Source organism: Humulus lupulus, chromosome 9, assembly GCF_963169125.1.
Source record: "Humulus lupulus chromosome 9, drHumLupu1.1, whole genome shotgun sequence".
NCBI classification, from domain to species: Eukaryota; Viridiplantae; Streptophyta; class Magnoliopsida; order Rosales; family Cannabaceae; genus Humulus; species Humulus lupulus.
In genome coordinates, this window is record NC_084801.1 from 1694107 (window position 1) to 1712062 (window position 17956).

The 17956-nt window shown below is 35.4% G+C and overlaps 2 protein-coding genes across 5 annotated transcripts; one reads left to right on the forward strand and one right to left on the reverse strand.

The window, feature by feature from the left end:
* Nucleotides 1–377: 377 nt before the first annotated feature.
* On the forward strand, nt 378–3439 carry LOC133801915 (prolycopene isomerase, chloroplastic). 2 transcript variants are annotated; one of them, XM_062240143.1, is made up of 8 exons: nt 378–849; nt 923–1033; nt 1466–1519; nt 1763–2050; nt 2159–2350; nt 2432–2590; nt 2665–2901; nt 2997–3439. In XM_062240143.1, the coding sequence occupies exons 1-8, from the start codon at nt 439–441 to the stop codon at nt 3309–3311; spliced, it is 1767 nt and encodes a 588-aa protein (XP_062096127.1). In that variant the 5' UTR covers nt 378–438; the 3' UTR covers nt 3312–3439. The 2 variants fall into 2 exon arrangements, with proteins under 2 accessions (XP_062096127.1, XP_062096128.1); XM_062240144.1 differs by having other exon boundaries at nt 582–849; nt 1435–1519.
* Nucleotides 3440–3797: 358 nt separating this feature from the next.
* LOC133801911 (probable LRR receptor-like serine/threonine-protein kinase At1g07650) lies at nt 3798–10446 on the reverse strand. Of its 3 annotated transcripts, none has more exons than XM_062240133.1 (24): nt 10137–10446; nt 9580–9745; nt 9420–9491; nt 9254–9322; nt 9093–9164; nt 8938–9009; nt 8769–8840; nt 8539–8607; nt 8368–8439; nt 8187–8258; nt 8017–8088; nt 7807–7875; nt 7638–7703; nt 7443–7508; nt 7312–7347; nt 7184–7218; nt 6694–7070; nt 6399–6594; nt 5737–5874; nt 5527–5645; nt 5229–5439; nt 4886–5123; nt 4582–4732; nt 3798–4453 (listed from the first exon to the last, which is right to left on the reverse strand). In XM_062240133.1, exons 1-24 carry the CDS (start codon nt 10252–10254, stop codon nt 4088–4090), a joined length of 2994 nt encoding a protein of 997 aa, XP_062096117.1. In that variant the 5' UTR covers nt 10255–10446; the 3' UTR covers nt 3798–4087. The 3 variants fall into 3 exon arrangements, with proteins under 3 accessions (XP_062096117.1, XP_062096115.1, XP_062096118.1); XM_062240131.1 differs by having other exon boundaries at nt 8539–8610; XM_062240134.1 differs by lacking the exon at nt 8017–8088 and having other exon boundaries at nt 8539–8610.
* Between the last annotated feature and the right edge of the window lie 7510 nt (nt 10447–17956).

The following is a 17956-nucleotide window of genomic DNA, read 5'->3' on the forward strand; positions in this document are numbered from 1 at the left end:
CCACCAAAATGTCTACGGGCTCTTTTGTTTTGCAGAGAACAAAGAGATTTGTGACTTCTGAGCACAACTCTTCTACTCAAACATAAACACTCTGTTTCATTTGTGCTAAAATAACAAAATATTTGGACCGAATATTTTGACCACAACACAATAGAATGACAATTATTATTTAATTCACGTACATACCTTACCTCTGAATTATAACGATCATGGATGGTAACGTGAGTGAGTTGTTATAATGTTTATGTATTGAACTCATTTTAAGAACTAGTGTCGTTTTCACACAAAAATGTCGTTTATACTGTAAAAAACAGTGAACCTCGGTTGGGTTCGGGTAACGTGGCTAGGTTCATTACTACAAACAAAACTCTCGGTTTAGTGGTTAACAGTTACCACCATAACTGTTCGTACACTAAACCGAAAAAGCTCTCTCAATCCATGTCCATGGCGACCTCTCTTCTCATCCCAAAAACTATTCACTTTCCCCATTCTTTTGTACCCCACCACAGCCGCCCATCCTCAAAACGCACCAACCCCATCTTGGCGCGCAGCTCCAACGGTCAACAACCCTCTTCATCATCTTCAAGTGGGGCCGTGGCAGTCAAAGAGAAGAGCTCATTCCCAGGGAAGCCAGAGGCGGACGTGGTCGTAATCGGAAGCGGCATTGCTGGACTCTGCTGTGGTGGGCTCTTGGCTAGGTACCAAGAAGATGTTATAGTTCTGGAGAGCCATGACTTACCAGGGGGTGCTGCTCACTCTTTCGATATCAAAGGCTATAAGTTCGACTCTGGTCCCTCTTTGTTCTCTGGGTTTCAGTCCAGAGGTCCTCAGGCCAACCCTCTTGCACAAGTATTGACCCAACTCTCTTCTCTTCGTTTTTCTCTTTTGAATGGGGTTGAATTTGATGTTGAGTGAGTTTCAGGTTCTTGATGCTTTGGATGAGAGGATTCCATGTGTTTCTTATGATTCTTGGATGGTGTATGTGCCTGAAGGTGAATTCTTGTCACGCATTGGACCTACTGAGTTCTTCAAGGTGGACTCTGCTACTTAATTTTCTCAGACTGTTCATATCAGATATAATGATGTGACTATATTAGTGAATCATTTGAGTCCTCTTTAGTATATTCAGATTAGACTATCTTAGATTGTTCATATCAGATATGATTATATTGTCTTCTTTAGTATTGAAGTTATGCTCTATAACCCTTATGCAGTGTTATCTCCAAAAGTAATATGAAATTTGTATTTTTCTTGGAGATTGAAAACCAACTGGATAATCATCTATTTGTCAAAAGATCTCTTATACCATAGTGTGTTGAGAATGAAAACCAAATAAGCACAACACTTCTTCACATCAATATCATTATAATAAACTTTTCTGGCAGGAGTAGTTTTTTTTACCTAATCCAACTGCTCTTCATATCACTTATGCAGACCTATGTGCAATGTTATCTCCCTCTTTCAGGACCTTGAAAAACATGCAAGTCCAAATGCTGTTAAAGAATGGCAAATACTACTGGTAAGTATATTTATATATATATATATATAGTTGGCTTTTTAGGCTGTAATATGATTAGCTAACTATGCATGGCATACTTCTATAATGTAAAAATAGGGGAGTTTGGGGGAAAATTTCTTTGATAAACTTTCATTAGCTAGGAAGCCCTGATCTGAAAATTGGTTAAACTTGTGTAATACTTTGCATAAGTCTTACTTGAAGCTTTGTTATTGTTCTCATTTGGAAGATGAAACTCTTCAACAGGATGCAGTTCTTCCACTGTCTGCAGCTGCAATGGCACTACCTCCTCTATCCATAAGAGGGGACTTTGGAGTTCTTTCAACCGCTGCAGCCAGATACACTCCCTCACTCCTCAAATCTTTCATCCAAATGGGACCAAAGGGAGCTCTTGGTGCTACAAAGCTGCTGAGGCCTTTCTCAGAAATTGTTGACTCATTAGGACTGAAAGACCCCTTTATAAGGAACTGGGTGGACTTGTTGGCATTCTTGCTTGCTGGGGTCAAATCAAATGGCATTCTCTCAGCAGAGATGGTAGCTATTTTAACTAAATTCCTAAAGATATGTATGAACCATTTATAGCACATTTTTTTCATGAAAAACAACATTACATTGTTGTTGTTGTTGTTCTATGCTTTTCAGATTTACATGTTTGCAGAATGGTACAAGCCGGGCTGCTGTCTGGAGTACCCTCTTCATGGAAGTGCGGCTATTGTTGAAGCTCTTGTACGAGGATTACAGAAGTTTGGTGGACGGCTTTCTTTAGGAAGCCACGTAGAACAAATTGTAGTTGAGAACGGCCGAGCCACTGGAGTCAAGCTAAGAAGCGGTCAAGTAAGTACTATGTATCAGTAAACTTTGGATAAAAAGTCAACAGCTCATTCTAACATTTGGAGTAAACGTTTTATGCTGCAGTTCATTGGTGCTAGAAAGGCTGTTGTTAGCAATGCCTCTATGTGGGATACTGTAAAACTATTGCCTAGTGATGCTGTTCCAAAGTCATATGCAAACCGTGTCAACACAACTCCTCAGTGTGAATCATTCATGCATCTCCATTTGGGATTTGATGCAGAGGTGAAATGTTATATATAAATGATGGCATGTCAGATTATTTGGTGCTGTTTCTAACATGATGAATTATGAATCAGGACATAAGAAAGGACTTGGGAATACATCATATAGTTGTAAATGACTGGGATAGAGGAGTTGATGCTGATCAGAATGTAGTTTTGATCTCTATACCAAGTGTACTTAGTCCTGATCTTGCACCACCTGGGAAACATGTACTCCATGCTTATCTTCCAGGGACTGAACCTTATGAACTCTGGAAAGGACTTGATCGTCGAAGCCCCGAGTACAAAAATCTAAAATCCCAAAGATCAGAGGTACATAGATTCACCTTCTATCATTCTCTGAAGATTTTGAGTTTTTGCTAGCTAACAATGCTGTATCAATGCAATGTTTTGGTTATGAAAATCAGGTGATGTGGAAAGCAGTGGAACGTGCAATTGGTCCGGGGTTTAGCAGGGAAAAGTGTGAGGTGAAGTTGGTTGGATCTCCATTGACACATGAAAGATTTCTTAGGAGAAATAGAGGGACTTATGGGCCAGCCATAGAAGCTGGAAAGGGAAGCTTTCCAGGCCATGCAAGTCCTATCCCTCAGCTTTACTGTTGTGGGGATTCAACTTTCCCTGGCATTGGAGTCCCTGCTGTTGCTGCTAGTGGAGCCATTGTTGCTAATTCTCTAGTTTCTGTGTCTCAACACTCCCAACTCCTTGATGCCATTGGCATCTGAATACAAATACCTTTTTGTTTATTATAATATTCAACTCTGAAATTTACATGTGTATATTTTTCCTCTTCCAATAATCTAAATCTATGGTATGATATGATTCAATTTAGGCATGCATACCTTTGACACTATCCTAGTCTTCATGGGAATCTTCAATCTATATGACCCAAGTGATACGTTTGGAATCTAAACTTTTCCAACAGTAACAATTAGATCCTCTGAGTTGGAAACTCCCACACATTTAACAAATAAGTCAAATGAAAAGACTTGAGTGATTCAAAATTAGTAAGTTTGGGGACTTCAATGATACAAATTGAAGTTTGGGGACTTATGTGATATTTTTGGGAAAGGTTCTCTTAGCATAAACTAATATTTATATCTCTTCTATATAAAAGTCGGATGATTACGAATTTTTTTAATTTTAACAGTTTGTTTTGCCAATTTTGACAGTAAAGAGTATAATATAAGAGTTAGTCAGTGATTCAGAGATGGGTGCAGAAGTTGCATGTTACTCTTCCTTTATTTCCCCTTAAATTAAACACATAGATTTCAAAGATTGGGGCACCAAAAGTCATATAAACGACTAGCAAGCGTGGGAAAGTCAAAGTACTAAGTAAAAGAACTCTAAGAGACAGTGACACCCATCAAGGTTTTGAAGGGATATAGATATAGATAAAGTATTATAATATAGTACAGTTCAACTAGTAAATCATTGATTTAGTATGTTATTCACAATTGAACAAATGAATGAATGTATTCTGCTGACTTTGATTGCTGAGTTATGTTTGGTTGCTACTTGATGCAGATGGAGCTGTGGAAAAGGAATGGCCTAAGCCTGCAGCCTTAGATGAATCAAAGAAGCTTTCTGTTGAACTTGGATTTCTGAGATCATCAATGTATTTTGTTAAGGCCTTGAACCTTGATTGGTCGCCATAAACACTCGGATCCATAATCAGTTCATGAACAAGTGTGCGGCCTTCGAGCATGCTCACTACAGCAGACATGGTTGGCCGAAGCGCCGGTGAGGGATTAGTACATAACAGAGCTACTTTAATCATCCTAACAACCTCTTCATGGTTGAACTCCGATCCCAGCTTAGGGTCCGCCAGCCCCATTAAGTTTCCTTTTTGTTGTGAAACAAGAACCTGCATAAGGATACATAACAAAATCATTAAGATACATAACATTTTGTTTCATGTGATTTCCGGTCTATGTTTTTGGCATGTATGAAGAACAATATAACATGAAAGAAAAAGAGTTTTTTTGGTCTAACCCAATCTAGAAGACAAACATAATCTTCATTTGGGCGAAATTTCATATTGTTTATTCCAGCTACAAGTTCAAGTGCAACTATTCCAAAGCTGTAAACATCTGCTTTGTATGTTAAATATCCCCATAATGCATACTCTGGTGCCATGTATCCTCTGCAAAACAATCATGTCATGATTTATAATATTGTCTACTAGTACAAAAATTTCATGAATTCAGCTCAGTGTGAAAATTTCCACTCACATTAATTCCAACTGTAAATGCATGAAAAAAAAAATATATATATATACATAGTAAGGAGGGCTCACATGGTTCCGGCGACTCTGGTGGTAATGTGGGTGTTCTCCTCTTCATCCAGTTTAGCAAGACCAAAGTCAGAAATTTTAGGATTAAGGTCCTTATCAAGTAGTATATTATTAGCTTTAATGTCCCTATGAACAATTTTCAGCGGTGATTCCTCGTGCAGGAAAGCCAGACCTTTTGCAATGCCAACACAGATATTTTGCCTTGTTGGCCAGTCTAATTTTGCCGAACCTTCATGTCCACCTATTATAAAAAACAAATAATAATAAAAAGGCAGTAACTAGATCAATGGCGTTTATTAAACTAGCATTTAGAAATTTGCTGATGAAGTTTAATTGTTAGGCTCACCGAATAAGGAATGAGCAAGGCTATTGTTCTCCATGTATTCATATACCAACAACAATTGCTTTCCTTCAATACAACATCCATGCAATTTGACAAGATTTGGGTGTTGTAAAGCAGAAATCATGCCTATTTCATTCACAAATTCTCTATTTCCTTGTTTTGATTTTGAAGATAGTTGTTTAACTGCAATAATAGTACCATCTAATAGCACACCCTGCAATGAAAATCACATCCATATCAAGTTTGCATAAAGAGTTAATCTTATGTACAACATAGTAAAACACAATGCAATTACAGGTACCTTGAATACAGATCCAAAGCCACCTTCACCGAGCTTGTTCTCAGCGTGAAAGTTATTAGTGGCTGCTTTAATTTGTCTGAATGAAAAGAAACCAGTTTGCAGGTCTAATCCTTTCAAAACTGTCAAAAGAACAAGTTTATCTACTAAGAATTTGAGCATGCTGAGATCACATTCACACTAAGAGAAAGTTTTTAAAGCAATAGTTCTTACGCTGCTCCCTTGATGGCTTGCCTCCAAAATAGCCTTTCCACCAAAGAATGCCTAAGATCATGAGAATAAGGAGCAATGGAGAAACAACCCCAATGACAATAATTTTTGTGCTTCTGCTTTCATCAGGAGGTTTGAAATCTGAAAATTTAGAGGTAAAAATAAGTGGATGGTGCTGGGAAACACATACTCTTAACTACCATATAAACCTTCTCAAAGTCCCTCGAAATTCAAGATCTTGAAGTTAATTAAATTTGCTACTCATGTTTTTCTTGTATATACATGTTGTGAAAGGGGCAACGTTCAATTGGAGTGTGTGATCAGAGATAGAGTTGTATTGTGCCATCAGTAAAAGAGAGAGTTGTCACGAGTGCATGCTCTAGGTTACTAGAAGAGAATGGATGTAAACGTGAGTAGCAAGTGCAGCTGATATCTCCTCAAGAGAGCTAAAACAGAACATGGACTCCAAATTGCAGTCAAACTTCTATAACTCGGTTGTGTTCTTTACATTCTGTTTTGCTTTGTTTCTCTGGTTTATTTTGTTTCTAGGCTTAGGTGAGTTTTTATGTTTGCAAGTAATCGAATTTGGTGAGAGAATAGCAGTAAAATTCCTACAAATAACTTAATAAATATTTTCATTAAAGCAAACATACAGAAGTACTTACCAGACTCCAAAGAGATAGCTGAAACAAGAGAACCATACACCCCTCGTCTTGGAACATTTGTTGTCCCTTTCCCCGCATATTGGAAGCGAATATCCAATGTCTTATTAGTCACCATGGTTTTAAATTCTCTAATCACTTCTTTATCAACTCCCTCTGCTTCTTTTTCAATATTGAAGTCCTTCAACTCCAGTTTTCCCTACAATGAATCCCTTTAAATCACCAATCTATACAAACAATTCTTCATCGTGTATGCGCTTAGGAAAAAGTGTATTTAAGAGTATGCCAATGAAGCTACCTGGACATAAACATCAAACATTCGGCTACCAACACTGTAATATGATCTATTGTCTCTTAATACTATCTCTGCAAAGTGGAGCTTGACAGTATAAGGTCCATTTGCTAGGCAACGTGCATAGTATGTCAATGAAAGAGGAGAGAGGCGTGCAGCCGTATACAACTCAGAATTCTTCATTTTGAGCACGGATGCATTGTTTGCAATATAGTCTTTTGTGGTACTCCAAGCATCCCAGAAATTACCAGTGCTGCTAAATCCCCAATCAGGTGGGCTGTGGAGGAACTTTGCACCACCTCCTGGATCTTCATCTCCTTGATACTTGATGTTTCCAAGGGTAATTTCTTTTCCACCGCAGTTTATATGCAACGAATATCGATCTATTATACCAATGCAGAAACATAAGGAACATGGTACTTTACCAATCCATAATTTGTCATTTATAGTTACATTGGTTCTTCAATGGGAAAAAGATAAGGGATATTTTGGTTACCTTTTGAACATGGATTCATGCAGTGACCGATTAATCTGCATTAAAGTGGTATAAGGAAGTACAATTAGATTGTGTAAAATTGATAATCAAGGTGTTATCATCTCAGGTTAGTTGAGTTTATAGCTTACTTGTTGTTCTGTTGGGAAAAGCTTCTGAACAGATTGCTGATGAAACAACACAGCAGTTACTTTCACATTTATACAACTTCTTAACAAAAAATGGTAAAAAAGACAGAGAAAAAGGAATGAGTAACCCTTACAAGGTTTCTCGACAAGTTGCCGGTACAGAAATTTCAGAAAAATTATTGTAAGAAAGATCTATTACACTGCAAACAAAGATGAAATTCTTCATTAGCTTATTGTAAACAAAAGAAGTCACAAACATAATGTTATGCTTAACCAAATAGCAATTGATATGCTTGAAGAAAATGAAAGATATCGGAAGGAAAACATACTATCGATTATCTCTACTACTGATCCAATCCGGAATAAGGCCAGCGAGCTGGTTACTTGTCAGATATCTGCTTAATTGGGAATATTATTAAAATATAATAACACCAAGTTACTACACATAATACATTATATTAATTGATTATCCTAATGAATAGAGTCTACAATACTTACATTGTGCTCAATCTCATAATATTTGCTAAATTTGGAATGGTTCCTCCCAATCTGTTAAAGCTAAGGTCTCTGCAACATGAGATATCCTTAATGCCTATGTCTCATATAACATCTTATATATATATATATTAGATTAATATGCATGAGTTAGTAAAATATTGAGGCATTTAATTGCTTGTAATTTTTTGCAAGGGGAAAACAAAGCATTACAAAGTATTGAGATTTGTCAAGGTAGATAAATATTCAGGAATTTTCCCTCTTATATTACAGCTTCTCAACATCCTACAATTTGAAGAAAATCAAATAATAAGCAAGTCTTTCAATCAAGTTATCAATTATCCAATTAGAAAGAATAATATAGCATAAATAAATGGACTCACAAATCCTCCATGCTGTTCATGTTTCTCAAATCTGGAAATTCTGAGCTCTCACCATCTAAGTCACTAATCCTTCTGCAGTGAGTCACATTATGATCAAATCTTCATAGATACCAACCAAGAAAGCTTCTTATTATGTCAAAAAGTACAAATGAAGATTAACTACTTGTAATGGATAACTCACAGTGTGTTCAAATTTTTCAAGACCGAAAGACTAGAAGGAATTGGCCCTTCAAATCCACTTCCTTGTATCTCTCTAATACAAATACATTTCAAACAAAAAAGGGTCACATAACACTTCTTTTCTTTTCTTTTTTCACTTGGAAAAGCATATTATAGAATGAAAAGCTCTTACAAATTTTTAAGTAGTTTCCAACTCCCGAAAAAATCTGGTAGTCTTCCACTGAAGTTATTGCTGCTAATCCTACTGCAAATGTATTATGCAAACACCATTATTAAATCGAGTTTTCTCGCTTACATATACAATATTTGAGTACTCAAATCTCAGACCTTGTGCGAGCAAACCATATATAGGCTGGTCTGTTTGAACTAATTCATAAAATTTTAGTTCTAAAGAAGACTTACAGAGTTTGTAATTTAGTCAGGTTAGTGAGAGTCACAGGCCATGTTCCATTGAGACTATTAGCACTAAGAAAGCTGAAATTAGCCACAGAAATACAGCCATAAAACAATTTAGAAAATTAAAGATGATTAAAGAATTAAATTAAAAGAGAATAAAAGTTTAAAAACTGACAGAGTCTCCATGTTGACCAAATTTCCAAACTCAGGGGGAATTGTTCCAGAAAAAGAGTTGCTCTCCAGACCCCTGAAAATCACAATTCTCTTAATGTTAAATGTCCCTTAAACATGTTTTATAAAGGCACTTAAAAAGAGAGAGCTTAAACATACAATGCTTTGAGAGTAGTTATTCTTCCCAAAAAGCTGGGTATTGGTCCTGTTAAATTGTTGACACTGAGAACCCTGCAGTGGTTCCTTTCCATTAATACAAACACTATATGTGCATACATACAAAGCTAAATCTTGACCATAAAGGGTATGTTGAAAATTACAGTGTTTCCAACTTTGTAGAAGCCCATTCACTGGGTATTGTACCACTGAGGTAGTTCTGCCCCAAATTACTACATATAAGCAAGAAAATTTATGAATGGTGTTAGTAATACAAATCAGAGAATGGGTTTGAGGTTACAAACAACTAAAAACTTAAAAAGTACATACAGTTCCTTTAGGTATTGTAGCTTTCCCACTGATGGTGGAAGCACCCCATCAAGATCCTGCCCTACAAAGTTACTGCATTGATCCAAAACATGCCCAAGTCATGATCATAATTCAACATGGATAATTGTAAAAGATACAAGAGGGAAAAGAGGGACATTACATGGTTTGGACATGGCATACATTTGCAGAGATGGAGCAATTGCAGATGATGAAGTTGAAGTACTGATCTGTATGGGGTCTCTCAGTGGTTGTTTTGTTACTGCATGGATCATTGAAATTCCAGTCTTTCTTATTCAGCTGTGCAGCTATTTCTTTAATGGCTTTCACTGCAAATACACAAAAGCACACACTTTACCAAAACTAAATCTTTTCATAAATATCAAAAACAAAATAAATACATAAATATCCCAACTGCTAGACTAAGCAACTAGAACAAGATTACTTCCACATGGGGTGGCTAAATTTTGAGTTTCAAGAACAGATTATACAGTTATTTCATCCCAAATTTCAAATGCAGAAGTCGGTGTCATAAGGGGAAGAAAAGTAGGACCGTTTGAAAAAGGGAAGACAGAGAAAGACTCAAACCCAATGAATCATTTGTAAAAAGCTAAAAGTTTGAACTTTGTTTGAAAAGAGAGAAAGAGTATGAACCCCATTTGGGTTTTCATCTTCAAACAGTTTCATCAAGAAAAAAGAAGAAGAAACTGCCCTTATTACCTTCAGAAGTGGGAAGATTTTTAGGTTGAGCACTGGTTTGGATGGGACCCATTTCCATGCAAAGAAGCAAGAGGACTACAACTACAACTGCATGGATTATGGTTTTGGTCTTAGCCATTTTCAGGTTCTGTTTGTGTGTATTAAGAAGAATTGTACTCCAGTTGAGAAGAAGAAGAAGAAGAAGAAGAATTATATTAAGAAGAATTAACCGAAGCCAATTGGGTTTTTGACTATGGAGTTTTGTCCCCTTCACTGAAATTATATTTTTATATGTTAGTGGTATTATACAAGTATAGATAAATGGTTGTGAAATGGTATGGAGACAGCGCCCAAGGTTTTTGGTTGAGCCACCATTGTTAAGAAACTTCTTAAAATAGAAAGTTGGTAAGTAAAAAGAAAGTGACGTAATCCACATGCATAAATCACTGTATATAAATGGACAATTCTATACCTTTTATGGTGACGAAAAATAGATTGAAAGAGACTTTTTTCCACCGCAATGAAAAAAAGTAGTCCCGGTAACAATCGGATTGAACTTAATTTTTACTGTAGTAAATTATTCAGGATTTTTTTTGAGAATTTACAAAATGCTTAAACAACTATAATAAATCCCTCCATTAAAAAGATACATCAAAAATTGTTTACGAGCCAAATACACTGTACAAGTATCTGTAGAATTTACAAAATGCTTTAAACAACTACAATAAACTCCGTCATTAAAAAGATACATCGAAAATTGTTCACGAGTCAAATACATTATACAAGTATCATATATATATATAGGAATTCTTTTATAGAAGATTCACTTTAAGCCTCAAATGATTAAATCGGTAGGGTTAGTAGTGTTTCTCAACCTGTGAATAGTTTTCGGTGCAATTTTTTTTATGATCATGTATATTGTAACTATTTTGAGCTTTCTCCAAGTTTTCGAAAATTTTGAATAGTTTATAATACTGAAAACTAAGTTCAAATATGTTGTTGTACGTGTGACTAATTTTTTTATGCGCGTGGAAAGTAATATATTTAAACTTAATTTTCGTTACTGTAAATTATTCAAAAATTTTTAAAAATTTACAAATAACATTCATAAAAGAAAAATTATATGGAAAATTGTTCAAGACTTTTTATCACACCGACAGGATAAGCTTGTCCTCTGAAAATATATATATATGTCACGTAAGGTAAAAACTTTAATACGTAACACTCAGCAGACTCAACACTATTTTAAGTCTTTGGCTGACTTAATATTCCAATTATGGTCTTAAAAGGAGAAGGTAACTATTGGGCTTTAACCAAAAATAAATATATCTAATTTATCATATTTGTATTTGGTGGTGGCTGGCAATAAGTCCAAGTCATCTTTAGAAAAAATCTAAAAAATAATATAAACAAAGAATTTTCCACAGCCAGTCAAGTTCAACCCCAATAAAGTAAAGTCATTGTTTAAGTCTTTATTCTCCCAAAAAGAATAATAAACAAATATAAAGAGGTTTTTTTTATATATTTCTTTCTAACTTGATATAGTAACAAAATGACAACTTGTTTTCCTCCTTTCGAAAATCTTTTTTCTTTTTTCTTTTTTTATTTTCTTTTTTCTTTTTTTACTATATAATTTGCATGAGCGAGACATGAATAAAAAATATTATACTTTATTTGGCAAATTAATCAAGATTATATTTATTATATGAAAAGCTTACATCTTTTGAGAATTAATTTAAACCTCAAGCCTCAACATACCAATTAAATGAAAATCTTGATTTTAGTAAAAAGTTATTTTTAAAGAACAATTAAATAGAAAAGTTAACCAGGAATTAATTATGAAAAGTACTCTAATTAAAGAAAGAAAAATTTACATATAAAATTACCTTTAATTTTTATATTTATGGGCAAAAATATTCTAGAATATGATTAAGGTTTTGAGACCCAACAATAAATAAATAATTCATATAATATTTAATAATAAATTCAATATATCTTAAACAGCATAGGTAAAATTTATCATTAGCTCAAAATTATAAAAGTTTAACATAATCATAAGTCCTAATTAATTATAATAAAACAATATAACTAGTACTTGTATACAGGGGCAGACCTACAGTATCCTTGGGGTGGTATTGGCCACTGGCTGATTTAAAAAAAAAAAACAACAACAACTACTAACTACTGTATAAATTTAATTATATCCAAATGGGCCACCCTCTCATTAAATAACTTATATTATATATAATAGGCTTTAGTTTTCTAAATGGGTCACCTAATCATATATCTTATTTGTATACAAATGAAAATGATGTCTTGCATTGTATTGGGCCTATTTTATTTGGGTTTTAAAGGAATTTTAATAGATTTTTTTTTTTTGACTTTGTGTTTTGTCTCATTACATGTTTGGATTTTGTGTTTTGATAAATTATTTTTTGGACCTTATGTTTCTTTAAAATTGTTAAAATAGAACCCTAAACCTGATTTTGGTCAAAATTTTCTCAACTGAAATCACAAATAATTTACCAAACTAACTATTCAGAACAAAAATTAAACCATTCTGCTTAAAAACTATGTTTCTATATTCAACTTTTTATTCATCAAAATTAAGTTTAGGGTCTATTTGAACTATTTTACAAAATATAGGGTCCAAAAATAAAATTTTTAAAATACAGAATCCAAATAAGTAATCAGAAAAAATACATGGTCCAAAAAAGTCATCAGTGGATATTATATTGACAAAATATTTTTTTTTATTTAAATTATTGGTGCCATTGAATATATAAAAGCTTAATTGAAATTAACAATATTGTGTCATACTAATTAGTAGCGACGACAAGTCTACACCATTTTATATATTGACAGAATGTATGTTTTTTTAGTTAAATTATTGTTGTCGTTGAATTTCTAAAAGCTTAATTGAAATTAATAATTTTTTGTTTATTATTGATAAGTTTGATTAACGATTTGATTAATATATATAGTTTTTATTTGTAGATGAGAAAACCATCAACAATTGACTCATTCTTTAAAAGAAAGAATGTTGAAGTTTCAACATCTAATGCACCTTTAGATTCACCTGTTGATTGATTATGTAAATTCTGAAAATCGCGCTGCAAAATCTTCAAGAATTGATATTAAAGAAGGGTTTGATTTCAATCCATTAGAGCGTGATCCAGGACTACGAAAAAAAATATGGGAGTATCCAATTGAGAAGCGTGATGAAGTTTGTAGAGCTTATATTAAATCTGGTCCATATTAGAGTATACTTTTCACCTATCCAAAATTGGGGGGAGCGCATTCACATAGTTTCTAGTCATCTTGGTTTAAGCTATTTCCTTCTTGGTTGGAATATTCTCCTAATGTAGATGCTGCATTTTGTCTACCATTCTTTGTATTCCATGCTAAAGATGGACCCCCTGGATTAGATGCATTTACTATTAATGGATTTCGGACATGGAATAAGGTGGGAGGAAAACTGTAACGACCCAAATTCGCTAATAAGGCTTAAGGGCCTTGATTAGTGTGCCTGGATGACATAATGGGAATTATGTGTGATTTTAATGAGTAAAATGTATGATTGTGATTTAAAGCATGTTATATGACTATTTGAATATTTGAGATGCATGACTATGTGTATTAGTATGCATGTAGGCCCTGATTAGGTTAGAAGGGCATAATCGTAATTTTGGCCATTATGGGCATAACTACTTTGATATATGTGATAATTGTCGAGACCACATTATTATGTGGATATATCTGTGATCTGTGACTCGAGACGATCCTAGTGAGCAAAGTAGCGAAAAAGTCATGGCGGAGATTTATACCCGGCTCGGGGTGAGCATAGGGGTATAAATGGGAATTTAGTGAGTATACTGGAGTCTATCTTGACATTGAGGAATATTATTGGTGATTAATTAGGTATCGGGAGTTAAGCGGGAAATATTAGAGACACTCGAGGAGTTAGCGGGAATTGGGTAAAATGACTAGAATGCCCTTAAGTTGATTAAAAGGTTAGAAATAAAAGGAAGGGCATTAAGGTCATTTGGCTTTCTAAAGAGGGGAATTACTGAGGCTTTATGTTAGTGGAAATTGTAGAGAAATGTAGAAGTCTGAGGAAAGAAAGAAAAGAAGGAAAAGAAAGGGAGAAAACAGAGAGAGTTTTCTAAGGTCGGTTTATGCTTCCTTCATCAGTTTCTTGAGGATTTTTGGAGCAAAGCTCAGAGGAGAGCTAGGTTAGACTGAGCATCAAGGATCCTAAGCTAGGTTTGAGGAATTGGTAGAGGTTTAGCAAGAACTCACCAACACTTGAGGTAAAATTCTGTAAGTTTCTTCAGTTCTGGTTTTGGTTCTTAGCTAAGATATTTAAGCTGTGTTGATGGGGAATTTTAGGAAAGTTGGAGCCAAGGGTTGAGGAAGAGCAAGCCAGGGAGGTCTAGAGGCAACTTGAGGTCGAAATTCCACCAAAGATATAAATTCTAAGCTTCTAACTTTGATGTTTAACTGGTTTTTGCTGAATTTTAATGTCTAGAAGTGGCTATGGTGAATTTTGAGTTTGGGGATGCATGTGCTTGAGTTCTAGGTATTTGGGGTGCTTGGAATGAGTGGAGTATGTTCATAAGGTTTTATTTTAGTTTGGTGAAGGTTTGGAGAAGTTTTGGTTGAGTTTGGTTCGAGGAAATCGCAGGAAGGGAAAACTGGTGTTTGTCTGTCTGTGACTAGCACTGCAGCGCTAGCCTTTGGGCGCTGTAGCGCTAGGCCATGCATGCTGAGGGGATTTTTCTTCTGTTTGTAGCGTTGTAGCACCCTCCCATGAGCGCTGTAGCGCTACCCTGTCTTCTGAAGGGGATTTTAGGGTTGTTTGCAAGGGTTTTTGACCAAGGGTTTGGGGTTTGATTCCACCACCTTGTTTGGTGTAACCAGGACTTCCCGAGGGCTCGGGATTGGCCCCGAGGCTAGGTTTTGAACTTGAGGATCGATGATGACTTTGGCCTATGGTTGTGTTTAGGTGAGCGCTAGGGCTCGAGGGGGATCGTGCTCAAGGAGTCGAGTGATCAAAGCTAGCGTATCGAAAGGTAAGAATATTGTACCCGGTTATATGATTGTGATGGGACTAAGTGCTCCCGATATTTGTATCGTGTCAATGATGGTATTATGCCACAGGACATGTAAAAGCGGCCTAAGGGTGTCGTACACTATATTTGCGCACAGGGAGCGGCTTGGCCACTGGTAGCCAAGGACAGCTTAATAGTCACTGAGCTCGGTTTAAGCGGGCCGGAGTCAGTGGGATAACAGAGGGAGCAGCCTGAGGGCGCTAGCCCTAGTTATCATTTGTGAACTGATATATGATATGAGTTGATATGCTTAGTATGTGGGATACTTGATTATACTGGATGCTTATATGGTTGAGAATATGTGATGCAATATGAAATATTGATTTTTCTGTTGATTGCTTATGCTCTGTTGTTGTGTTTTCTTGCTGGGTCTTGGCTCACGGGTGCTATGTGGTGTAGGTAAAGGTAAAGGCAAGCTGGACCAATCCTGATATGGAGAGCTGCGGGGTTGAATGTGCATAGCCAGCTATTCGATCACCATGGTCGAGGAGTGGATCAGGACAGGGATTGCCTAATTGTCTGTTTTGCCTTAATATGACTTGTTTTTGTATCTAAACCTTACGACTTTTGTAAATGGTCTATAAACTTATTATTTTTTGGATCCCGTGTAAACAGGAAATGTTTCTTAATGAAAATGTAGCTTTTGAGACCAAAACATTTTAACCCTAGTTCCTCTATAGTTTCAGTAACACGCTTTTTAACTAAATGACTTGATTAGCAAGTCTAGCACTTTATAAACACACAGTGTAGCGGTCTTGGCTATCCAGGGCGTTACAAAAACATTGTTCGTTTTTGGCACATATTGGAAAATATCCCACTTCACCTCGTAGAAACGCTGAGAAAGCCTGTGCAGATCTCATGAACCAGCTAGCACATGTTGCAAGAAGGTTTACAAACTTCACATCACAAGAAATTACTGAAAATAGACTTCGGTTGAAAACTTCAATCATGCGAATTAGATGGTTTGAATTTCAAGGATTGTCTTTCAGAGGTCGTGATGAGTCTATAACATCAAGAAATTGTGGAAACTTTTTAGAAATATTGAGTTACACAGCTTCTTGTAGTGATGATGTAGCAGAGGATTTAGATAAAGCTCCTCGCAATGCCTCATATACATCACCAAAAATTCAAAAACAGATTTTGCACGTCTTGGCAAATAAAGTGAGGAATGCAATTCGTGAAGAAATTGGTGATGCAAAATTTTGTATAATAGTTGATGAAGCATGAGATGAATCTAAAAAGGAGCAAATGTCAATTGTTTTGAGATTTGTTGACAAAGATGGTTGTGTTCAAGAACACTTTTTTGGGCTTATTCATGTCAAAGACACTGCTGCGTTAACATTAAAGCAAGGTATTTTTTATGTCCTATCTAATCATAGTCTTGATGTTCAGTCTATTCGAGGACAAGGTTACGATGGTGCAAGTAACATGTGTGGACAATGGAATGGTTTGCAAGCTTTAATTTCAAGTGAATGTCCTTACGCTTATTATGTTCATTGTTTTGCACATCGTTTACGATTGGTGTTAGTTGTTGCATCTAGCGAAGTTATTCGTGTCCATCAATTCTTCACCAAGTTAAACTCTATTGTTAATATTGTTGGTGCATCATGTAAGTGTAATGACCAATTAAAAGTTGCTCAAGCTACAAATATTGCTAATTTACTTGAGATTGATGAACTAGAAAGTGGGACAGGGGTTAATCAAATACATTCTTTACAAAAGGCAGGTGATACTCGTTGGAGTTCTCACTTGAGATCTATTTCTAGTCTCATAAAGATGTTTAGTGCAACATGTGAAGTTTTATTAAATATTATTGGCGATGGCACTACTTCTGCTCTACGAGGAGATGTTGATGCAACTTATGAGTCGGCAACACTTATTTTGACTTTGTTTTCATTTTGCATCTCATGAAAAAAAATTATGGAGATTTCTAATTGTAACACCCTCACTTATTTTAGTTAAAAACCATATTTGAGGTGTTACGTTTTAAAACTATATCATAATTTATTTCTGCGGAAGTCTGGACATTTTTTTTTTTTTTTTTTAAACTTGAAAACTTATTTCACCTTATTTACATTAAACATAAAGTGTGTCTCAAACATATTATACATAAGTATTAAATAACCCAATTTATTTTCAAAACATAACTTCACACTTTATTACAAACATCTCACTGATAACTGAAATAACCCACAAAAAGGTCGATGTGTTCATATGTACAAATCAGGGTCAGGACCATGCTTCAGTTCTCCTCATATCATTCACATATTTCTTTCTCTACCTGCAACACAAGACAACTGTGAGCCTAAAGCTCAGTAAGCAAAGTAATGCATGCAATGCTAATGATTACCCAATATCAATGGACATATACAACTTCTTTTTTTAAATTTTGGGCCCCTTAATATTGTGCACACTGTTTGAATTGGTCAATGCCTGCAGGGCTTGTTACACATATAATACAAAATCCCATGGGTTCTCCTCCGGCTAGCCTTCACCACAGTAGGGCACATTAAAAACCTTATTCCATCGTTGCCCCGTCAGGCTCAAGAGTTAAGGCGGCCACACACTGTGGTGTCAATACATATAACAATAACTCATATGGAGGAGAATAAAAACGGAAATATGGCAAACAATATAATTGGTTCACTAAACCTAGCCCAAATTATTGGGCAGCCACTATAAGCCTACTATAGGCATCCGTTTACACTTATTAACACTTTCATTTGC

Bases quoted from the DNA above. Each gene is read 5' to 3' on its own strand.
- LOC133801911 (XM_062240131.1), bottom strand. From the start codon at position 10,254: ATGGCTAAGACCAAAACCATAATCCATGCAGTTGTAGTTGTAGTCCTC. The intron at 8,841-8,937 runs GTCAGTTTTTAA...GGCTAATTTCAG, and splicing joins TTGGTCAACATGGAGACTCT to CTTTCTTAGTGCTAATAGTC. The intron at 7,509-7,637 runs GTATGTTTTCCT...CTTTGTTTGCAG, and splicing joins AGTAGTAGAGATAATCGATA to TGTAATAGATCTTTCTTACA.
- LOC133801915 (XM_062240143.1), top strand. From the start codon at position 439: ATGTCCATGGCGACCTCTCTTCTCATCCCAAAAACTATTCACTTTCCC. The intron at 1,520-1,762 runs GTAAGTATATTT...ACTCTTCAACAG, and splicing joins AAGAATGGCAAATACTACTG to GATGCAGTTCTTCCACTGTC. The intron at 2,351-2,431 runs GTAAGTACTATG...TTTATGCTGCAG, and splicing joins TCAAGCTAAGAAGCGGTCAA to TTCATTGGTGCTAGAAAGGC.